At 49.1% G+C, this 22,746-nt stretch overlaps 9 protein-coding genes across 9 annotated transcripts; 5 read left to right on the plus strand and 4 right to left on the minus strand.

The window, feature by feature from the left end:
* Positions 1–191: 191 nt before the first annotated feature.
* F5J12DRAFT_829681 (pyridoxal-dependent decarboxylase conserved domain-containing protein) lies at positions 192–2,447 on the minus strand. The gene is made up of 11 exons (XM_051745673.1): positions 2,365–2,447; positions 2,199–2,314; positions 2,066–2,134; positions 1,898–2,010; positions 1,725–1,844; positions 1,401–1,665; positions 1,280–1,342; positions 1,085–1,224; positions 923–1,034; positions 756–874; positions 192–699 (listed from the first exon to the last, which is right to left on the minus strand). The coding sequence occupies exons 1-11, from the start codon at positions 2,376–2,378 to the stop codon at positions 349–351; spliced, it is 1,482 nt and encodes a 493-aa protein (XP_051600249.1). The 5' UTR covers positions 2,379–2,447; the 3' UTR covers positions 192–348.
* A 1,486-nt stretch (positions 2,448–3,933) lies between these two features.
* Positions 3,934–5,949, minus strand: F5J12DRAFT_829705 (pyridoxal phosphate-dependent transferase; the record flags this gene model as incomplete). The annotated part of the gene is made up of 12 exons (XM_051745674.1): positions 3,934–4,284; positions 4,341–4,459; positions 4,508–4,619; positions 4,668–4,736; positions 4,781–4,809; positions 4,865–4,952; positions 4,993–5,258; positions 5,325–5,424; positions 5,480–5,592; positions 5,643–5,711; positions 5,770–5,885; positions 5,936–5,949. The coding sequence occupies 12 exons, from the start codon at positions 5,947–5,949 to the stop codon at positions 3,934–3,936; spliced, it is 1,446 nt and encodes a 481-aa protein (XP_051600250.1).
* A 345-nt stretch (positions 5,950–6,294) lies between these two features.
* Positions 6,295–7,038, plus strand: F5J12DRAFT_829713 (uncharacterized protein). The gene is made up of 3 exons (XM_051745675.1): positions 6,295–6,474; positions 6,527–6,858; positions 6,924–7,038. The coding sequence occupies exons 2-3, from the start codon at positions 6,679–6,681 to the stop codon at positions 7,017–7,019; spliced, it is 276 nt and encodes a 91-aa protein (XP_051600251.1). The 5' UTR covers positions 6,295–6,474; positions 6,527–6,678; the 3' UTR covers positions 7,020–7,038.
* A 69-nt stretch (positions 7,039–7,107) lies between these two features.
* On the plus strand, positions 7,108–8,278 carry F5J12DRAFT_829716 (uncharacterized protein; the record flags this gene model as incomplete). Its single annotated transcript, XM_051745676.1, has 1 exon — positions 7,108–8,278. Exon 1 carries the CDS (start codon positions 7,376–7,378, stop codon positions 8,276–8,278), a length of 903 nt encoding a protein of 300 aa, XP_051600252.1. The 5' UTR covers positions 7,108–7,375.
* Positions 8,279–9,027: 749 nt separating this feature from the next.
* On the minus strand, positions 9,028–9,822 carry F5J12DRAFT_829720 (uncharacterized protein). The gene is made up of 3 exons (XM_051745677.1): positions 9,527–9,822; positions 9,264–9,472; positions 9,028–9,200 (listed from the first exon to the last, which is right to left on the minus strand). Exons 1-2 carry the CDS (start codon positions 9,583–9,585, stop codon positions 9,265–9,267), a joined length of 267 nt encoding a protein of 88 aa, XP_051600253.1. The 5' UTR covers positions 9,586–9,822; the 3' UTR covers positions 9,028–9,200; position 9,264.
* Positions 9,263–10,500, minus strand: F5J12DRAFT_829723 (uncharacterized protein). Its single transcript, XM_051745678.1, has 8 exons — positions 10,338–10,500; positions 10,248–10,287; positions 10,065–10,194; positions 9,876–10,012; positions 9,625–9,822; positions 9,527–9,575; positions 9,364–9,472; positions 9,263–9,312 (listed from the first exon to the last, which is right to left on the minus strand). Exons 1-5 carry the CDS (start codon positions 10,418–10,420, stop codon positions 9,691–9,693), a joined length of 522 nt encoding a protein of 173 aa, XP_051600254.1. The 5' UTR covers positions 10,421–10,500; the 3' UTR covers positions 9,263–9,312; positions 9,364–9,472; positions 9,527–9,575; positions 9,625–9,690.
* Positions 10,501–11,959: 1,459 nt separating this feature from the next.
* On the plus strand, positions 11,960–13,847 carry F5J12DRAFT_720409 (C-type lectin protein; the record flags this gene model as incomplete). The annotated part of the gene is made up of 9 exons (XM_051741238.1): positions 11,960–12,237; positions 12,285–12,360; positions 12,417–12,458; positions 12,512–12,700; positions 12,750–13,130; positions 13,190–13,392; positions 13,448–13,564; positions 13,625–13,664; positions 13,722–13,847. 9 exons carry the CDS (start codon positions 11,960–11,962, stop codon positions 13,845–13,847), a joined length of 1,452 nt encoding a protein of 483 aa, XP_051600255.1.
* A 661-nt stretch (positions 13,848–14,508) lies between these two features.
* Positions 14,509–15,865, plus strand: F5J12DRAFT_829741 (uncharacterized protein). Its single transcript, XM_051745679.1, has 4 exons — positions 14,509–14,669; positions 14,729–14,773; positions 14,883–15,266; positions 15,349–15,865. Exons 1-4 carry the CDS (start codon positions 14,655–14,657, stop codon positions 15,676–15,678), a joined length of 774 nt encoding a protein of 257 aa, XP_051600256.1. The 5' UTR covers positions 14,509–14,654; the 3' UTR covers positions 15,679–15,865.
* Positions 15,866–20,159: 4,294 nt separating this feature from the next.
* On the plus strand, positions 20,160–20,872 carry F5J12DRAFT_782679 (uncharacterized protein; the record flags this gene model as incomplete). The annotated part of the gene is made up of 4 exons (XM_051742746.1): positions 20,160–20,234; positions 20,361–20,449; positions 20,649–20,680; positions 20,739–20,872. The coding sequence occupies 4 exons, from the start codon at positions 20,160–20,162 to the stop codon at positions 20,870–20,872; spliced, it is 330 nt and encodes a 109-aa protein (XP_051600257.1).
* Positions 20,873–22,746: the final 1,874 nt, after the last annotated feature.

Here is a 22,746-nt window from a genome sequence, read left to right on the forward strand (position 1 = left end):
GTATCGGTTTGCCGTAGGCGTATTCTGTGTTCACGGTGTGAATTCAGAGGACTGGTGTTGGTTGGGGGTTCGAAACCTTCGGCATCTGAACCGAGCGCTTCATCGAACTCGCAGTCGACGTTCCTAGATGGCCGCCGCATTGGGAATGATACGTATCGACCAGGCATATAATTTTTGTGGAACCCTTACCACTATGACGGAGTGCCACAGTTGTTCCGTCAATCCAAACCACTACCAATAGGTACAGGTAATCCTAGCACCCGGAGGACAGTATATTGACTCGTGGAAAATGCTACAGCCAGTCAGCCACGGGGAGGAATAATTAATGTTACTTAGATGGTGAATGTTCTACTGAACTTCTCCGGTTGCGCATTGCCATTCCTCTAATGCAGCCTTTCCCTCTAGACATAGAATCTCGTACGCATGTTTAATATGATCCTCCGATGTCCGGGTCGCTCCAACGGCCACGCGAACACAAAAAGTGCCACTCAAATCCGTTTGCGTAAACGCAATATCACTCCGAGCTGATACTCGTGCATAGAACACCCTATTTAATTCGTTCAGTTTTGCGAGGGAGACTGGCGGTGAGGCCCGAGGTTCGAGTCGGAAAACAGTCAATGCCAAAGATGGCGGTGTGACCAAGGCGAACTCAGTAGATTCCCGGATGAGGGACGCGAACATATTGCCGAGCTTTACGGTCTGTCGGAATGGTCAAACCAAGATGAGTGCTTGGACATCGACGTCACTAATCCCACCTCTCGAATGTACCGCTGAAAGCCTTCGACACCGAAAGACCGCAGGACGAACCACAGCTTCAGTGATCTAAATTTTCGCCCGAGCCCAAAATGCCAATTTCGATAATCAATCACGGTGCCTTGTGTGTTGTGAGAGAAAGAAGTACAGAGGAAATAGAGTACCCCACCCGCATCCCCGTGTTTTGTACGCAAAAACTCGGGTGTGACGTCCAGTGCATCTATCAAGCTCGCCCTGTCCCGAACCCAAAATCCGGAACAATCAAAATTTACGAGTCCCCACTACAGTTCCACAGGTTGAGTGGGACCACAGATGTAAATAATTCGCATACCTTGTGGAAATTCGTGCAGAATGAATCCCCATATTTGTTAATATCACCAAGGGCGCAGACATCCCGATACTCAGGGCACACCATCGCTATCCCTGCCCATGCAGCGTCAACATGTAGCCATATGAAGGGGTAGTCCTCCACTTCCAAGCAAAGGATGAATGAGCAGAGCTCCACATCGCCAAAATCCCGACTCACAAACTAGTCCTACTTCACCAAGGCAATCGACAGCACCTGAGGAGGTCGTTCCGACGGTCCCAACTGTGAAGTTTGTAGTAATTCAGAGCATATCTATGCCGAGTGGTCTCTCCTAACGTACTCATTATAAATGGGTGTAGCCCGGCAGCACGGTCTTCCTCGAGTGCACGGCGCAATGTATCTCCACGAAGGGCGAAATTATCTTGAGCCGCAACTTCTAGTGCACGAATATCCAAGCCAAGCACAAGACCAGCTTTCTTCCCTAGTGAATGCGTCTGTGTGGTAGTGTATATCCGTAGTGTTTCGGAAGGAACACCTCGGTGTTGTTTGGTATACCGAGACCTAGCTGCTACAACGGCAACAAGTGCTGAGTCTGATGCAGTGGTCTGACACGGCAACACTCTGTGTAAGAACGCTTAACAGCACATGGCAGGAAGCAAGTTACCTGGATGACGCCTCCGCCAACGTTTGCGCTATTGTGAAAGGTTGGGTCCAAACCCAGCATTTTAGCGGCCCAGTCCATGACAACTGTCTCTAGCTCTGTGCAAGCCGGACTAGCAGACCACTAAAGGAGTCGATTAGGCACTCAAAACGAGCTTTCAACACAAAAAGCATCACGTTGAAACCGGGATTGGGGACACTGCTTGCATACAAATCACCAAGGACCGCCTCGAAGGTACTGCCGATAGGGAAATACGCAAAGAAGGACGGGTGGTGCCAGTGGGTAAGACCTCACGGAGCATGAGATATGTACAAGGATGGAGTGAGGAACGGCTTCCCCCGTACCTGGCATGATATAAGTCTCATAATCCTGCGCAATCAAGTCAAAGTTCTCGCTGGTCTGAGGTGCTTCGGCTGTACAAGGGTCGGGCATAGTGTCCGTTAGCACGAGCTCGTGTCTAAATTAAAGCACCATTACATGGGAGCGTCCTTCTCAGGTACCCTGGTTCTACTCTTGCAGTTACTGGCCTGTCTTGAAGAGTGTAATAGTATTCGCATATCCGGTCGATAGCCTGGTAACCAGCACGGCGAAATCTGCCAGGGGCATCTGTTAGTAAACAGACGTCAGCCGATCTCTAACTGACTGTTCGATATCCATGATAAATCACGTTGAGCCTAAGGTTGAAATCGTCGTAGAGTTGAATACCTAGCAGTGATAAGCTAAGCTACCCAGCGATGCGCACTTTCATACATTCACATCACATTTCCCATCAATTGGCTGAAACAGGCACTGTATACACACCAACTCCAAAGGCGGCCGCGACCCGGTCGCCGCAGGCTTTGGTCCCAGCTTGGTCCCACCTCCGATAGCATCCGAGCGTGCCCCACGGACCAGGGAATCGAATCACCGCCATCATCATCGTTCGAAATTGCGCAAGTCGTGGTCAACGTACATAATATACTGAACGACCGTTCAACGCTATATCATATCGAAATATCGCTCGCAAAAGCAAGGCACGGAAGCGTGAATGAACAGGTGACTGTGCTCACAGCCACTGCATAAGCGAAGTATGCTGGATAAGAATACGACCAAGCATCTCTCTAAGTTCTTACCGCCACTAGATCATGCATCCGAGTTCGTGCCTCTACGCGGAGTAGATTCCGCGACTCGTATTCCGATGCATTGAAAAATCACTTGACATCGTGTGCATTGGCTAGGACATGCCACACCTCTTCAAGAAACCGTTGAACCAGGTTTTGCTCCCATCACTTCCGATATTCTGCAAGGTTTTTGACGAGAAAATCTGTAAGAACTTGCAATGAAAACGTCTAGATTGCCTCCGAAATTATTGGCCACGTCACACACCCGTCTACCTGGTGGCTGCCCATCTTGAAATCCTACCAAGCTTGCCCTCACCTCAAGGTCATTGCGTTGCAGGTGTCTTGTAGCCTGACACTTGCAAACAATGACTTGGGACATGGTCAAGGTTTTGCCCCACTTAGAGGTTTTCGACGTATTTCCTGATGGCAGAGTGGACCCTCCAGTTCATCTCACCCTATGAGGAGCTACTGCCCTTCTATATCATAGTGCAAAACCCAAGGTTTTACCCCGCTGTTCGATGCAACCAGAGTTCCTGAATGTGTCACTGGACGTAGTAAGTAGAGCACTGGTGCAGAACAACGCAGTGAGGTGTTTGGTACTGGGTCTCTGGTAGCAACGTGGGGGGTAAGTGATTAGGATCCAAAAGAGCCAGCCAGACAAGCTAGAAAATGCGACAATGTCGCAAGGTGCTCTGCAGCTAGTTTGTCCTTGGTACTTGAATTCGGGCCATTCTGCCAAGTTAGACGCCGTGACCGGCGAGTGAAGAGCCGCCGCTTCCTTACACTGGGGAGGCCACTTAACGCTCTTTTCTGACTGAACTGCAGGCCTTACAGTTGGAGTACAGAAGGATCCTCCCATTGCTCCTCAGCTCGCAGACACTTGCAAGGCGGAGTTAGCATATCGAATAGTGTCTAGATACTCATGGCGTTATGATATCCATAATGTTATCAGTCTGTTCGCCACGTTATGTAGGACATTACAGCTCCATCAGTAAACTGCAAACCTTGTGCAAGCACCTACTGACAGGGAACTTGGCACAGCCAAGTCTGTACGTTGACTCGTGGAAAATGCTACAGACACGGAGGAAAACATTGTTAAATGGAGAGATGAACTACTCAATACCTCCGGTTGCGCATCGCCATTCCTCTAACGCAGCCCTTCCCTCTAGACATAAAATCTCAAACGCACGTTTAATATGATCCTCCGATGTCCGAATCGCTCCAACAGCCATGCGAACACAAAAAGTGCCACTCAAATCCGTCTGCGTAAACGCGATATCACTCCGAGCTGATACTCGTGCATAGAATTCCCTATTTAATTCGTTCAGTTTTGCGGGGGGGACAGATGATGGGAAGTAAGGTTCGAGTCGGAAAACAGTCAGTGCCAGAGATGGAGGTGTGACCAAGGCAAACTCAGCAGATTCCCGGATGAGGGACGCGAACATATTGCCGAGCTTTACGGTCTGTTGGAAAGGTCAAACCAAGATGAGTGCTTGGACATCGACGTTACTAATCCCACCTCTCGAATGTACCGCTGAAAGCCTTCGACACCAAAAGACCGCAAGACAAACCACAGCTTCAATGATCTAAATTTTCGACAGAGTCCAAAATGCCAATTCCGATAATCAATCACAGTGCCTTAGACATTGTCAGGGAAAGAATTACAGAAGAAATTAAGCGCCTCACCGGCATCCCCGTGTCGTGTACGTAGAAACTCGGGCGTGACGTCCAGTGCATCTATCAAGCTTGCCCTGGCCCGAACCCAAAATCCGGAACAATCAACATTCACGAGTCCCCACTACAGTTCCCCAGTTGAGCAGGACCACAGACGTATATAAACTCGTACCTTGTGAAAATTGGTGCAGAATGAATCCCCATATTTGTTGATATCACCAAGGGCGCAAACATCTCGATACTCAGGGCACACCATCGCTATGTCCCTGCCCACGCAGCGTCAACATGTAGCCATATGAAGGGGTAATCCTCCACTTCCAAGCAAAGGATGAATGAGCACAACTCCTCATCGCCAAAATCCCAACTCACAAACTAGCCCTATTTCACCAAGACAATCGACAGCACCTGAGGAGGTCGTCCCGACAGTCCCAACTGAAATGTGTAGTTCAGAGCATATCTATGTCGATGTGGTCTTTCCTGACGCACTTAGAATGAACGGGTGTAGCCCAGCAGGCACAGTCGTCCTCGAGTGCGCGACGCAATGTATCTCCGCGAAGGGCGAAATTATCTTCCACCGTCACTTCTAGTGCACGAACATTCAAGCCAAGGACCAGGCCAGCTTTCTTCCCCAGCGAATGTGTCTGCGTGGTAATGTATATCAAAAGTTTTTCTGAAGAAACATCTGGATGTTGTTTGGTATACCGAGATCTAGCTGCTACCACGGCAACGAGGGCCGATTCTGACGCAGTCGTCTGACACAGCACTCTGCGTAAGGTTGTTTGGCGGTACGTGATGGGAAGCAAATTACCTGGATAACGCCTCCGCCAACGTTTGCTGCAATTGTGGAAGCTTGAATCCAAACCCAGCATTTTAGCTGCCCAGTCCATGACGACTGTCTCTAGTTCTGTGGAAGCCGGGCTAGCAGACCACTAAAGGACACGGTTAGGCATTGTAAACAAGTGTTTACTTAAATGAAAGCATCACATTGAAACCGGGATTAGGAACGCTGCCTGAGTATAGATCACCAAGGACCGCCTCAAAGGTACTTCCGGTCGGGAAATAAGCAAAGAATGACGGATGGTGCCAGAGGGTAAGACCTCCTGGAGTATGAGATACAAACGTGGAGCGAAGGACGGCTCCTCCGTACCTGGCATGATATACTTCTCGTAATCCTGCGTAATCAAGTCAAAGTTCTCGCCGGACTGAGGTGCTTCGGCTGTGCAAGGGTCGGGCATAATGTCCTTTAACTCGCGCCTAAATCAAAGCACCCTTACACGGGAGCGCCCTTCTGAGATACCCTGGTTCCACCCTGGCCGTTACTGGCCTGTCTTGAAGAGTGTAATAGTATTCGCATATCCGGTCGATGGCCTCGTGACCAGCGCGGCGAAATCTGCCGAGGGCGTCTGTTAGTGAAGGATCGTCAGTCCGGTTCCAACTGACTGTTCGATGTCCATGACAAATCGCGTCGAGCCTCAAGTTGTGGTTGTCGTAGAGATGGATACCTGACAATGGTAAGCCAGGCTACCACCGGATTGAAATAGCCTACACACCATCTCCGAAGGCGCCCGCGACCCCGGTGGATGCCGCAGTCATTGGTCTCACCGCTGCCGACACCATCCGAGTGTACTCCAAGAGGCCTGACCTGCGTCGTGGCAAAAGATCTAGGGTGAACGGCAAAAGTTGATGTGGTGTACTCACTGTATTAGAGTGACATCCCAGTACATAGCCACAGTTCAAATGCAACCTAACTCGGTGCCTTTGATCTCTTGGTCTTCCTTTATTTAGTGGAGGAATTTCATACCATTCACATTCATCGGACTTTGACCCGAATGTTCGAATGTGTACGGTGGTGGTGTTTGGCTACTAGAGGTGCTAGGATGAGGCTCTTGTTCGCCAGCGCAGACTAGGTTAGGGAGTCTTATGTGGTGACAGAGAAACGGACAACTGACTTTGTATACCATTGCTTGATCATAACCTAGGTATGTGTATCTCATAGTTTTCATTTGCTGGCGGGCCGATGCTGCCAATTAGAGCAGGAATGGAACGGGACCGGATGATTACGCCGCCATTCTACAGGGGTGTGATAGCCCTTTCTATGGTGTGCCCAGAACCCACCCGCTAAAAGCATCGATGACCAAGATGTTCCTATGTAAACCTGGATTGTGACTTCGTCCAGGAATACCATGCATCTGTGCCTCTGCGTGGACGACATTCTGCGACTCGTATTTCGATGCATCGAAGATCGCTCGACGTTGTGTGCATTAGCCAGGATATGCCGCACCTTCAAGGAACCAGCTGTAGATTTGATTTGGGAGACTTTGACCGCTGTGGAACCTATCTTGCAAGCGTCTCCCTTCTGCGAGGTTTGAGACGGAGTGTGCGACCTGTAAGCATTTATTGTCTCGTTATAAACACCACCAATAGTTAGTGGGCGACCGACGGCAGTACCTGGTACTATCACGTCCACTCAGTGACGATGACTGGAACATCATCCGGCGACTCTCAAGCCGTGTTCGCAGATTGATTGTGTTCTTACTATGCACCACCACGTGACAAAATGGATACCGACATTTTCCGGTTCAGTGCGCTCCTGGCGTGACGTAATGAATATCGGGGTTCCCAACTGGTTTGGTTTCCGTCGCCTCTCCGCCAGATCCAAGCTTCCTTTTCCCAAACCCTCGCGCTTTATCAATCGAAGTGCCCTGTTCACTTTCTTCGATTAGAGCCAAGAATGTGCACGCAGAGGCTTACAAGGTCGTCTTTCGTTTCTTCCGTCTTCTTATTGGACCACACCTGTCTGCCCTTCGGTTTGACATTCCTAACGAATTCTACGCCCATCTCGACATCTCTTCCATACCAGCGCTTTGCCCAAACGTCTGCATGTTGAGCATACGAGGGTTCGACTCCCAAAGGTCTGAAAAAACCATGCATTTGTTGTACCGGGCAGTTTCCGAGCTCAGCCGTGTAGAGATTGTCAGGTCTAGTGTACCCTCCTGGCATATACTGAGCAGTCTCGCTCAGGCGAATGCACTGCGACGGTTGTCGGTGAATTTTCCTTATCACCTTGGCCCTGCGACAGGGCACCTCAGCGGCGACGTTTTCCCTCGACTTCGCGCTCTGGAAATTTGGGCGAGCTCCATTGCACAATGCACAGATCTGTTCCGCTGGATTCCCCTCAATCAAGTCGCTGAGATGTTTATCTGTTTAGCATCCCACAAATACCGCGATCCTTTGCAAGCACTAGTTGAGGTGTCATCTCTGGTTTCATCCCAGTGCCAGTCTCTAGATTTCCTCTGGATTTCGATTCCCCTGAATGCTTCCACCCGCCACGTCACATCTACTTGGTGGCGATGTATGTTGGAACCCTACCAAACTTGTCATCACCTCAAGGTTATTGCATTGCAGGTTTCAAGCAGCTTGACACTTGCAGACAATGACTTGGAGGACATGGTCAAGGCTTGGCCACACTTGGAGGTGTTTCACCTATTTCCTGATAACAGTGAGGACCCTCCAGTTCAGCTCACGTTTCGAGGAGTTATCGCCCTGCTACATCGTTGCCTCAAGCTCAAGGATTTTACCTTGATGTTCCGTGCGACCCCATTTCAACGCGTCGCTCGACTTAGCAACGGAAAACTCGTACGGAACACCTCGGTGAAGCGTATGGGAGTCCACACGTCCTGTGTTTCGGAAAATAGCGATGTCGCTGAATATCTCTCCATTATCATGCCGTCTTTGAAGATCATTCGTCTCACAGAAAGGGCTCATGAGGCTTCATGGTCCTAGATATGCGCCCAGCTTCTACAGAAGCCCACAATTCACGTGAACCTGCCGCCCATGACGTTATACTCTACTAATTGGGGGTACCGAATCTGCGAGCGATGAGCAGATTTATGGCAGAGAGTGGCGTTGGATCTCTCCTGGTGGCAAGCGGAACCGATGTTAGGCACTGTGCAATAACCTGCGTATAGCCAGAAGAATGGAGTCATTCGTCAGGTAATTAAAGTGGTCAACTAGTTTGAAGCTCTCTACATCTGTGGCAGCTTGTAATATCACTGGCAAACAAAGAGATCTGCCTATTGTGGCACTTCCCAAGTTAGAGATGTTCATTGGTTATATTGCATGTTCAGGGTGTCATCAGGAAGTTCTTTATATCGAAATTTGATGTCATACCGAGGTAGCATGAGGAACTTGTGTCCAGTCAGGCATGCGGGATGGTAGCTGACGATACCATAGTGGCTCGTTAGTTCCTAGAGATCAGCGTATCCATAGATTTTGTTTTTTGGTGTTACGGTGTCGGTGTCTGCATCTGAGATTCGCTGCAGCTTGTTGGGTCCATCATTCGCCCTTCACCATCGCAGAATTTCCTGACGCAGGTGGTTTTCTAACTGTCAGGATAACGTCGATAAAAATGCAGCCCAGCAGACCAAGTATGTTTGAAAGACGGCGAGACGTCACCAAGTTCCGGGCCCCCTGCAAATATCTTGCCATGACTGATGCTGTCTGCAAACAGTTTTGCCAACATCTGCCAAGCGCTTCAAAGTTTCGTTGGAATAGTTGTAAGGTTTCCGAGATAACCACACATAAAGGAAGACAATCCAGTACGGGAGGAGGTGCAGAATTGAGCGGGATAAGAAATGTGACAATACATAATGGAGATAAAATGGAATAGTGGAGGGCACATCGTTACTTGATAGAAAGCTTCATCCTAAACGCGAAATATTAGTATGTAGAAAGTCATTGTGATGTATATGCAAGAAACGCTGCGTACTTCAGTGAATAACTACCGGGAGCCTGGTCAACGGGTCAAAAGGGGCGAACTGCCAACATCTGGAAGAAAGGGCATGAAACGGGAACAAAGCCATACTGACGGAAACTCGCTCTTCGTGTGCTTTCAGAAGAACTGGGAGCGCTTGCATCCCTTGCTCTTGGACAGGTGGCCAGTAGGACGTGTTAGGATCATGATGGGATATGACGAATCTAGGTGCTCTTGAACATCTCACCCACAATAGAAGCACATGTAAGTCAACGCACGGAAGGAGGAATGTCATGTCCGAGTGCGAGGCGAACCATTCGATGTTAGCTAAGGGCATTTGGAATGGTTTGTAATGTAAGGTAGCTCAGAAATGCACCTTGTATCATTCGGTGAAGATCATCGTCCGAAATGGTGACAGATGTACACTCGAAAGTCAGATATTTCACCTGCAGCCACTCTTAAAGTTGTAACGATCAACGTAAGACGGACCGACCTGGGCTTGCATGCGAGACACCATGGAGAAGCCGAATTGTAAATGCTCCTGTAGAACACTTGCTGAGTATGTGTCAGGAGCCTGTATGTGCTCGATTGAGAGGGGGCGGTGGTGGATAACGTGATCCTCTTCACTTTGATCCACTCAGCAAGAACACCAGCGAGGGTTGTGAGGGCCTCGGTAGCTCCACTGAAGTTGGGATAGCAATCTGGGCGCAGAGCTTCTGTGAGGGGCCGTCCATCGGAACAGGTGGTGTAGAATAGACGGTCGCCTGAAAGAAATGAGTGGGCTACTCTGCCAGCAGTACAGCAATGATGATTCACCTTCTAAATGGACCTGCAAAAGGTCAACGACGGATTTCACGTACTGCAGAAAATATAAAATTCTTTGATCGCTGGATGGGAACCGAATCGAAATCGCGTAGACATGGTTAAGTGCCCTTATGAAAGCGTTCTATCCATCACAAGTTGAGACACAATCAGACTTGAGGGTCATGCTCGACGTACCTTCATGGAGGACATCAGGCAAGGAAGTGCCTCCCTTGAGCTGCGTATCCCGTGAACGTCGGAACCAAGGTTTATGAAGGTGGAACGTACTCGATGGCATAGATATCGCATGACAGTGTAGGTAGCAAGGGGAGTGGATACCCGCCAATAGCTGCAGGGTCTGTACCGCACATGATTAGTGTAAGAGAAACAAAATCCGGGTTCCAATTCCACAAGCATCATGGGTCCCCATTTATAATCCGCCCGCTTGTGTTTCACAAAGAACATTGAAAGGACAAGGACCACTTTTGGACGCGTCAATATAGGTCACGTGCTGCGAATCGAGCACGCCATAGGCAGAAGGGCACGATAAATGACAGCGATCGACAAGAATCTTATGCTCTTCCACCTGTGACTGGTACTAATGCACTTGCTAGCATGGATTCCTGCTGCATTTGGTCTGACTCGTCGTCCATCGCGTTTGCCGTGGTATGCATCATTCTGCGCGGGTAAGCAGTCGATGGGTCTATGCCGAGCCGATTCGAAGTCACGGGACAGACAAGCAAGTCAGCCACAAGCCGGACCAAGTTGTTCCGCCATGTCTCGTGTCCGCCATGGCCGCGCCAAATCCAAAGCGCAATATTCGACATATTTTGGTCACTTGGGGCACATGACGACCAACGCGGTATTCATCCTTTGGGGATCCACCGGTGTCAGTTTGTCCGTCAAGCTTTAAGCCATACTCGGATTCCCCAGCACCTTTTTTTTTTGGCCAAGTAGTTCGCTTACGCTGACGATAAGTCGCAGTCCTCGGCCTCTCTTTTTCCGCCAAACACAGCTGCTGGCGGTCCCACCTTCGCCCTGTCAGCCGTGTGGAACTCCTAGGTGGTCCAAATTGTGTGGCTGACTCTAAGACCTCGTCGGGTATCCAGCCACCCTTTGAACTCCGACCGTTCCAGTTGAACGGTAATATCACTGGCGGTGGTGATATTACGCACTTCGTTGCGCTGCGACTCGGTTAATGGGCAAACGTGAGCACTCGCTATCACCATTTCATTTTTTCCCCTGTACATTATGGGGTCTACCCCGAGATCATCCGGAGATTACGAGACATCGGTGAAGTGGCTTTGTTTTCTCAACTCTTTGTTTGTACGCACTTCAACGTATAAATGATACGGACCTTTCACGATCACTCCGGTTGCCCGCTGTGAGATTTTCATACTGCGATGGACACCTATTCAACAGCAAGTTCCAGTTCTATCTCTGTGCGCTCCGTTTCGACTGCACCCAGCAGCCCAACCTCTGAATCTTCACTTGTTACATATCTTCTCCTGCCGCCCATCCTCGACGGCACTTCTTTGAAGGACTTTCGCCACTAAACTCGAAAAGGGCTCGAACCACAAGATTCTTGTCTCTATCCAACACGCTACATCCGTTTCAGATGTCGAAGTACTCTTGCAGGGTTTGCTGACATTGGTTCGGCATGCGATTCCTACAGCTGTGGGGCCACGGCTGGTTACAATCGGACAAGGTAAATTTGACCCGACATTGGAATGCCTGCAGTCGTTAATATGTCGTCAGGCGGATTGCGTGAAACTAGCGCTTCAATCGATGACTTCGTGCAGCTGCACGATGGCAAAGCCAACCCAGTAAGAATCGCAGATCCGTCCACTCCTCAGCTGCCTAAAGCTCTCCTTCCTTCCTCACAGGTAACGCTCTCCGAAGCATTGAACATGTTCTCTGCTAGCGGACTCCGCTCCATTTACTCTGTTTCCTCTGCCGACGGTTCCCTTACGCTTCACTGCCTCGAGTGCCCTCAGGTTTCATTCCCTCCTCTTCCCCTGACCTCGCCTTCGTTCTCCCCGTTTGGAGTACCTACTGTGGACGAGTGGCGTGATCTCTGGGCTGCTTGGGACCTAGTCACTCTCGGTATGATCCCACAAGAAATGCTGCATCAGAAACCGATCGACTTAAGGCATAAATGCCTTTTCTACATTGGTCACATCCCTACGTATGTTGGAACTTCCCCGTGGCATCGTTCATTGACTTCGGCTCTAGTTTCTTGGACATGTTGATGTCGAAGGCATTGAAAGAGCCCAACACAGAGCCGAAGAACTTCACCCTTATCTTCGAGGTAACTACTTACCTTCCGGTTTCGTCTGTCTGTATGCGTACCCATAACTTTCCCAGCGAGGCATTGATCCTCATGTCGATGATCCTGAGCATTGTCACGTACGTTTATCTGTCAAAAGTCGTAGAGTGCCTCTCCTTATCCTCGGCTCCAGGGGCATTCAGAAGTACCCGAGAAAGACGAGGAATGGCCATCGCTTGGTTCAATCCTCGCCTTCCGCGATCGCGTGCGGACTCGTCTTCTGAAGCTCTACGGTGATTTACGGAACGGCAGTCGTAAGCTCAACCGCCACATCGCACGTATGCTGGCTATGACCCACGAACATGAGGGCTGGCATGTCGAGGTTGGTACCATTCCTGTACTACTAATTGGTGACGCTCATGTTCCGTAAGACACTGCTCTATATGCTCATCCAGAGGGCTGGAACCGGCACTCTTCCTCCTCCGGGGTTCGCAGTTCCTCACTGGGAGGCACTCGCCGAACAATGGGACGCCATCGCTCCTCCCAACACACCAACTATCACAATCGGTCCTGCGAGAATCACACTGGGACATGACGACTGCGAGGGCGACGATTTCTCCTCCGACGTTGCTGAGATCATCGACGGCCACGCGTTTGGATGGGACAATGAAAGCCCGGCGCGCGTCGTAGAAGTGAAGCAAGTTAAAATGGAATGGAGACCAGTCACGAACGCGGAATTTTTCACGTTTTATAAGGATAGCAAGGAAGCCGGACTTCCCGCTAACTGGATAGAAGACGAAGATGGAATCAAGGTTCAACATTCGATTGTGTTTCCCGTGCACGTCTCCTTATCTGTCCCTCTATTTGTCAGGTACGAACCGTGTATGGGCCCGTTTCGATGGCTATCGCACAGCACTGGCCTGTGCTCACCTCCTATGACGCACTCTTGGCGTATGCGACATCCAAGGGTGGTCGACTCCCAACGGAGCCTGAACTTCGGTTGTTCTTTGACATTTATGGAGTGGGACACTGGGGCGGTGCGAATGTTGGCTTTAGGAATTGGCATCCCGTACCGTGTGTAATCCTGATAAGATGCTTGAAACTGGTCTTTCTTACGAGATCATGTCAGGGCCACCACTGGTCGGGAAGAATTCGGCGGCCACGGTTCGAACGGTGGGATTTGGGAGTGGACATCAACTCTCTTTAGTAACCACGAGGGACTTTTCCCAACGAACCACTTCCCTGGGTAAGCCTCTTCATTTGAAGCACAGACTGATGGGAAGACAGGTAACTGACTGATCCACAGCTATTCCACCGACTTTTTCGACGGGAAACATCACGTCGTTGTGAGTAACGATGTTTCACCGTGGATGAGTTTATCGTTGATGCTTCCTGTCTCTCAGTTAGGAGCTTCTTATGCTACGATTCCCAGGCTCGCCGAACGACGTACCGTGCGCAATTTCTATCAGCATAACTATCCATACGCGTGGGTCGGCGCTCGTGTCGTGTATGATGTCCTCGATGTGTAGATTTCAGTGTACTTGCGTCTCCTCTGGTGTACCTATATCTCGACGTCGTGGAACGAAGAATATGTACCATCTTTCTGAAGGAATGAACATGATATATGTAGTCTGAAGTGGCCGACGAACGCTGCGATCCTAGAGCGATCGATGAGAAGATTTGCAAGTCAAAAATTTATTGCAGACTAAATCAGGTCCTAGCTAAGACTGATGCGTGATCTCCCCACAACCTAATGTGAGCTCAGGACGGCGCTGTTCCAGGCTTCATCCCTTTGGAGCTCGGGCCCCTCTTTATCACGAAGCTCGTCGCGCCGCTATCTCCACGGAGGTAATTACATAATGCTCATGATTGAAAATTGTGTTCGCCCACAGCACTAAGTCAGGGGGTGGTAGCAAGTACAAAACCTGCACCTAAGGGTCAAGTTGGTCGGCCTCGGTGCATCCCCCTTCATTTCCACTATATAACAATCGCCCACAGACCGTCCTCAGCGAAACTCACAACCATCGTTGTTGCTTCCGGGCGTCTCCAACGGTGCTACTGCGTCGTATGTCCTATATGAGGTTACCACTCAGTGCGTGAAGCTCGCCCCCGTCTTCTATTCACTCGGTTCCGCAGCCACTGGGACGCAACGCCCGTTCCCAGCTTCTAACCACTTTCTTTTCGCGATAGTAATAACAGGAATAAGTTTTTTACTTTCGCCATCGTTGCGTTCTTTGCGTCCGCATAAAAGCCGCTTGGTGATTACAATTACTGGCCCCTGCTTTCTGCCAGAATCACCCACTTACTCTCAGTTGTGCCAGTAAGTGACAGCGACCATGGCGAACCTACCGGTATGTCTGACAGGATTCTGATAGGTTTTGCTGATTAGCAGCCAATTCCTGTATCCTAGCTCCTTGTCTCAATACATCTTGCCAATGTTAACGTCATGACACATGTCACCAACGATTCCCGCCGCAGACCACCATTCTCGAATGCCCTCACGTTAATTTTGGACGAGGCCGAAAAGTCTCGCCCATTGACTCGAATACCTGGAACTGCTATAGCCAATTGATGATAATGGTGCCAACGTCCACAAATATTTGCATCAGGAGTTATCAGTCTCTGGACTGAATGCCATTCATTCTTACCTGTGGATGGCCGGGAGGATGGATGGAGTTCGCGCTCTTCATCGGCAACGAATGATAAAAAGAGACATCGTGGTCGCAGAAGACCCTGGACTTCATCTCCTTTGGTATGACTCTACTATCTTCGTGAAGCCTCTCCCTGTTTGTCTCCTCGATTACAACTTCTTCGTCACCCACATATGTCCCAACGATACCCTCTATACTGCTGCATGCGGCTTCCTCCGCTCCTACACTCTCCTTATCCGGCATGAGAGCGACTTCCGTATAGCACATCACCTCGGAATCCTGCCAGCAGGACATGACGTGGATGCAGTGGAGCGAATTTGCCTTCTATATATCCAGCATCCCTCTATCTGACGTCAACAAACGGTTTCGATACGGCGAGCTTCGGCTGAGCCGCGTGAATCTAATTTACAACATTTTCCGGTATCGTCCATGGTACTACAAGATCCATCGGGACTACCAATCGTGGTTTTCGTACGAACTCGGGTTCATGCTCGTTGTCTTCGCCTACGTGAGCGTGGTAATGAGCGCCATGCAAGTCATGCTCACGACGTCGTTCATATCCCTGGAGGTCTCAGCTCTGTGCTACTGGGCAGGCATTATAACAACTGTGCTCATTGTCGCGGTTTTTACGTGGCAATTTGTTGGGATTGTCTTTGTTTATCTTTTCAGCTTCTTCCGAGCACTCAGCTCGGGACTTCCACCACACTAGTGTATCATGCTTTGCGACACATGTCATTTACTCCCATTTCTAGACGTTGGTGTGCATGTGTTTCATGTACTGTATTATGACAGACTTGGAGCTTGATGCGAATAGGTTTAACAACCACCAATGGCCACATCGATTTACTCAGCAGGTGCAAAATGTAGTCATTACATTGCGGTAACGCTGTACAACCATATTGCCTATATCGTTGTGGAGGTTTTCTTGTGTGGTTTTCCGACCTCTTACTTGGAGCCCTGCCGTAGTGTCCCTGCAGCGCTTGCCTTCCGATGCCCATCTTACAAAAGCACCATGGCACCTTGTTGGGATCCGATCCAGCATTGGATAGAGTGAAATAGAGTTATGCACGAGATAGTCGTAACGTGGCATATGCTTCCAAGTACAGCAAATATTATGTTTTAGATTGAACACTAGCCGCGAGAGGGGTTATTACTTCATAAACCTCGCATTTCTCATCTTTTTTTTTTTGAATGACGTCTGTCCCCGCAATTATTCACGACCTTGTGAGAGGGGAGGTCGAGGCGCATGCCAGTGACAAGGATAATTGCATAGATTTCTTCCTTTAAAGGGTGCCTCAAAGCAAACTTGGCATGCATCCCAACTCCTGCCCGGAAAGGAAAAGTGTGTGAAGGCAGCTATCAACTTCATGAGGATCCAATATACGTACTCTTCACATGTGATACGCGCTTCCCGTGCGAAAAGGCAACCTGCGTTTTAACCCAGTTGAATGCTTTGAGATTCCTGCAAAGCTTAAAGGAAGGGCGACGATCCAAGTCCACAAAAAGCAGTCCTAAAACTCCCTGCGGTATTACGTTCTTTGACATCAGCTTTAACATCAAATCACAAATGGCACGCAAGGGCCCACGGTGCTGACCTCGACTTTCTGCGATTTAGGGAGCTCGGTGTTTGGGAGAGGAAAGAAAATCCTACGGAGGTGTTGACCGATGTGCAACTTGACTTTATCTACAAAGCAACTGCTCAGCAACCACAACCAGTCGGGCCGTGAGTGCTGCCCGCTCTGCAGGATTTGCGATGTCGACGAGCGCAGTGAGTGAATATATCCGCGTATTGGACTTGCCTACCTCTACATGGATGGAGTAGCCCTTACACGCTGCATCCAATTTTATAAGAAGTATAGATAGGCGTACCTCATTTGTCGTGACGCTAGTGACGGCTCTTGCCAGAGCATGGACATATCGTTCGTCGGTAAGCCAAGACTAAAAATAGATACATTTCGACTCCCAACTTCCCCATCAACTGTCTCATCCGTAGGCGAAATGACCCCTTGCGAAGTAGAACTGCTATCTGTGTTCATAAGTTACCTGGGTGACCATCAAGTAGCAAACCACGTGCCACTACTAACAGCAAACTAGTGATGGATATTATGCACTAAAGTACAAGAAAGAAAAGAAGGGACTTACTAGTGACAACATGATAGAAGGCTATCACAAGGTGATGTGCGTCGCATCGTGGATACAGCTAGGATCCTCAACTGATGCCAAGGCCCAAGCTTCCTGAGCGATGCCGTGATAAATACGAAGGAATTCCGCTTGTCCGTGGAAAAACAGGCGTACTTAAGATAATTTGTGAGGTTAAATCGCACCCTGCTACTTAATAGCGTGGCGAGGAACCACCAACGTAACTGATATGATTTCGTGAACTGTCTGAAGATCGGAGGGTCGTTCTTGGAGTGAACTTGATGCACTTTCCCGCTGATGCCTCTCCGAGATGAAGACCAGTCATGCCATGGTCAACGTCGTGTTGGTACACAGCAACTCGCCGTCGGACGCAAAGAATATGAACATTTCGTGATCCGTCATTCGAAACATCAAACATCCAATCACGTTTGAATTGCTCCAAAACAGCACCTATCGCCGCCACTGTGGCCAGAGGAGCGGCCCAGAGAGTGGAGGTCACTGGAGGATGACTTACCTTCGAGATCAAGGCTTTTTCCATGCCGTTCTGAATGTTCTCCTTGGAACGCATAGCTTCCTTAGCGTTGAGGTTGGATATGCCTTCCGGAACCAACGAATCTCAGAAAGGATATCGATATCTGATTTATACATGGTAACAATGTGAGAATGAGGTCTTCGGCTCCATAAGTCCAACCTTTCAGTAAACAGATGAGGTTCACACCATTATTCAATGAGCAATGAGAGCAAGTTTGTGCCTAGCACCATGTGCTAAAACATGTTCCATATAGTGGAAAGTCTGTTCATCTGTCTTCAGCACAAATTGTCAAATAACTACCTGTTGGAAATACCACTTACCAGTGTTTCTCATAGCCAGTTCTAGACTTGCTTATTTGATGAGTTTTACTCATATAATGTCATGCTTGCTAAGTACTCCACTTAGCTCCACTTTATTCTATAATGTTCCATGACATTCCTTACTATACATAGTAGGTACTTTTCTTACTTACCATATGTGCTCATGGTCTGTGCACATTCCTACATGTATATAAATAAACCCAGGGGTTTCCACCAAGTCCCCTCAGTGAATTCACATTCCTCTTACCTGACTATGAGCCCCACTCTTAAGTCAGAACTACTTCCTCTACAAAAACCATTTATTACTTCAAGCTCTATCCACTAACAAAGGCAAGTGCTTGCCTAGTTCTCACCCCTTTCCCCTTTCCTCTGCCAATGCTACCAAGACTAACACATCACAAACTGTGCACCTACCAGGGAGAGGTTTGACCAGTGGATGATTGGCTTCTGTCAAGTGCTGGGTCTGCCTAATGGAGACTGGGTTTGATTTTACCAACACAAGACATGGGATAGGGTTCAAATAGAACTACTGAAAGTTATTTAGTAGGAAGTATGTAGCAGCGAGAGGAAGACTTGCCCTGTCGCTTTTCAAGCACCTCATTGGCAGCCAAGGTATCGGATAACACACACAGGAGGGTACAGGAGGACCTAAATCTAAAAGTGCTGATCATGAGATGGATGGCATCGAATCACAGCCAGAATCTATTCTATTTGCCTATGCACCCGTCTCGGTTGTGTCAAATTCTGCATTCTTTTTATTCAGTGGAAGCGGACTGAGGTGCAAGCAATCAGTTTGGTATCCGCTGAGCAATGTCAGTGGGCAACTCCGTTTGATCACATCTCAGCTACATTCGGGATTGCGGACTTAGCCAGCAGGTGAATCGCCTGCGGACATTAAAGTCTCCATATAGGAGTTGGATGGAAGGTTGCAGGGGTACTGACGGTGTTGGGAATTTGTAATACAGGATCGTCGGATAGATAATGACGTCGGAGCGGAAGATGGAGCACTCGGCTCTTGTGATGTGCTATTGACTGCACGACTGATCGCTTCCACGGTAGCAGCAAGTGAAGTGTAAAACACTAGGCTGCCTCTGTCATGTCATTGAAATGGAGGACCAAATACCGAAAGTGCTTCTCCAGCCATACTATTCGCAGCACAGAGTGGACTTGTGTTATGGACATGAAAGGGTGAATCTGACAACAGCTTTGCACCACGTTGGCCATCGTCCAAACTAATACCAAGACGGAAGACACTAGAGTTTCGGCGAAATGAAACCCAAGATTGGCATGAGTCTGTACCGGGTTAGTGCACAACAAACTCAATCTCCGAGCACAGAGAAAGGGAAAGTCGGATATTTACCGCTATTTGCTAATTTCATGTCTCGTTATCCGTCAATCCGGCAACGATTGAACCGTTCCGAAGTGACGATATACATTTAACGTTACCTGGACAAGCGGAAGTGTTTTTCGCGCAACCCTTGAGGTCACGTCCAAAAACCAAACCACCCCAGCGCAACTTGGCATGGAAGGCCATTACAATCTAGTTGGAAACTCGGAGCCGCTCTCGAACCCTCTTAATTCGCATCCTGAAAGCTCTTCTCGAAGCGTCAGGCTGAAGCTGCAGAGGATTATTCAATATTCCCGGCCGAAGTTTCCAGAATCGATCAATCTCCGAAAAAAAGCATCTGAAGATATTACACAAGGTGACGACATGAGAATAAAATCGCCATCTCATCTCTAAAAGTTCCATGAGTGGCGAAAGTGAGCTCCCGTCCAGAATCATGAAATAGAATACCTTCCATACAATCCATAATCCAAAATTATGGAAAGTCTGCTATCAGCGCGGCGACATCGGCCAGAAGCATAATAAAAAACAATGTGTTGCGACATATAAATCGACTGGATTGCCAGTAAGATATGTAACAATCAGTTGGTAAGTCACGTAAAGGTCTATCACATACCAAGAACGAGCTTCAATATCACAAGTGACGTCAAGTTTGGGGGGTGTCAGCTGGAAAGTATTATAAAGGGCACAACACGACACTGCACCACGCATTGTGTATAAAATATTATGACTGGGTTCGCCAAGCCATCCGAGGACCAGTACGGCTGCCTTGCGTTAGCGGAGCAATTCTTCCGGTCAAACGATCCGCATTGCAGCAAACTTATCTGAGCCCCGGTAGGTTGAAGGTATTCACCATGTCGATCACAACTGTGTCGTTACTCTGGAAACAAGCAGGAACACGGGCTTGTAAACTCACCATCGGGCAGATAGTACATGACGGAAACATTGCCAAATACGGTGAAATTGGATAGGTTGTTTTGTCAAAGTCGGTAAAAGATCCTCCTCTGCTTGTTCAAATCCGTTATTGTCTGTCGTTGTGACTAGTATACCACTAGGTCAAAGGCATCATAGCTGTCTTGCAGCTTGGCGGAGGTAGGCGAGGCTCCACCTGGAACAATATGCCCGCCATACCATACTTCAAGTAGTTAGTCCGAAATACGCTATCAGTCAGCGTATGCTAGCGTATGTTCCATTTTTGGAAGCAGCCGCAAAGAAAGCGTACGGATTCTCGGAGCGAATGTCCCATCGCTAATCGGTTGGCACGGCGTACGCACAGCTCCAAGTTCGCGAATTGCGCCAAACTATACTTACTAGATTGTGATCGGGGCGCACTTGCATTTCAGCCCTTCGGGGAACGAGGACGCCGGAGTCGATCGTTAGTCGAGGCGCGGTATGGCGTTTCTCTTGCGCACGACTGAACGCCGGTTGCATAGGCATTATCCTTTTTGCCACCCTGGGCGCTCTCTTTGTCGCCGCTTGTTTCAGAGCCGGATTTTTGAGGCCACCGACTTCGGAGGTCATAGCGCCCGCCCATGAACCCAATGATGGAAAGATCCGGAAGAGATGATAGTTACCCCTAACATACTTCCCTACTTCCGAGCCAGGGCCTGGGTTCTTTGGACAGCCCAGTTAATCCAACTACGATAAGGGCTAGAACTGACCATTATTCAGCCTTACAAGGAGGATTCAATCCGGGGTTCTGGATAGCAGTAATAACCGGACATAGCCAAGGATAGATTGATGCCACATAACTTGGCAATGGCCGCCAGCCCCAGTCAGCCTCTTTGAGTGAGTCAGTCGCAAAAGAAAGGAAGAAAAAAACCCGCCGAACAATCGAACTACGGTTCACGGTGCGATTCACATAGCGTGCAACGGTATGTAGTTGAACGTTTGTCGCCGTGTCGCTTGTCACACGTCACCAACAATTGCTTTCTTTACTCGGTTACATAACTCAAAGACATGCCTCACCGAGACACGTCACTTGCACGAGGCCATTTAGTGGACGCCTGCCAGATCTGTACACAGATCAAATGTCAACGTGACGTCACAAGGCTCCATTACACAAACATGTGTCTGAGATGCACTGAGCTACGATCAAGGGTACCCTCCACGCGCTGGACAGCAGCCTCGGGTTGTTTTGGTGACCACCGTGATTCAGACCATTTGGCCACAGGGGTGATGTCGAAGGTTCGCAGGAACATGGCAGCTCGCTGGAGTTCGCACATGACCGCAGTGTATCTACCCCTTCAGACGATCATGGTGAAGTGGGTGAGTTAAGTGAGGCGCACCAAGTGTTCTGCCGACACTGAGGCAAACCACGGTTATCGTTCGGGGGCACTCGTCCTTGATAGTACTCGCGGTGGGCAAACCCATTGAATACGGGCTCGTGGTCGTCGGCACAAGTTTTCATCAGATGCGCAGCTTGCATGTTGCCTTCCCTTTTGTATTGCCGAGGTTTTTCCTCCTTTAACTGTCAATCAACACCTGACGATATAGAAAACAATAGAAAACAATGGTAGGGAGAGGGAACGACTCCACTGGCTCAGATCTGACTCCTTGGGCTTCGCGTTGGCGGCTAAAAATGTTACCTGTTCACCGAAGTCCGGTTAACGTAATCGCCTCCCTCCCGCACTGCTACAAGGATCGCGATCGGTGAGTAAGAACAGGAACGCACCGACGTTCCTGCTACGTAGGACCTATTTGTACGAAGGCGGCTGTGGCGAAGAGGGTACCACGGGCCTGATCAAATGCGGTGAGGCGAAGTTCGCATTGAGATATATTCATGCATCCATTCCCCTGGTGATTTTGTTCTCAGAATTTATACACGAGGTACTACTCGGCTGATATGTCTTTGCGGCGGCAGATACGGCGAGATTACGTCTCCTACTAGAAGCTTACTAGAAGTTTATTATATTCACTCACCACAAGCTCTGCAATCGCTGATACACGCACCCCTGGGTTCGGGGACCTGCCAATCTCAGGCGTGGGCTGTGCTTAGGTCGAGAGCCACCGGCGCGGGATCATACTGATTACCAAATATAGAACATAGAGTGTATAATCTTAGTATCCTTCCACTTATCATGTACTTGCCGAGTCAGGCAATACTTCCTGCCGACAACCACGAGTTACTTCTCTACCGAGTCTCAACCGAGGGACCGAAGTAGACTTGACAGGATTGAGAGGTGTGAAAGAAACTTGAAGGGCTTGGAAGTCGGTTAAATAGGGCCGATCGGGTGGTCTGGCCGCGCATCAATGAGAAGCCGTGCCTATTATACCATGAAACACTTGAATCATTCACGACGGCCTGTGTTCATGTCCCTGCCTAGCCACGCAGTTTGAGTAGCACGTATGAGACTGCAGTCTGCTGTGCGCGTGCCGTATCTTGGGAATATATTGAGTTTCATAATCCGTGGCTTTGGCCACCCCGGTGATGTCCGCTCT

The sequence above is a fragment of the Pisolithus orientalis genome, assembly GCF_024613125.1.
Source record: "Pisolithus orientalis strain OTSU chromosome Unknown F5J12scaffold_13, whole genome shotgun sequence".
Taxonomy (NCBI): Eukaryota; Fungi; Basidiomycota; class Agaricomycetes; order Boletales; family Pisolithaceae; genus Pisolithus; species Pisolithus orientalis.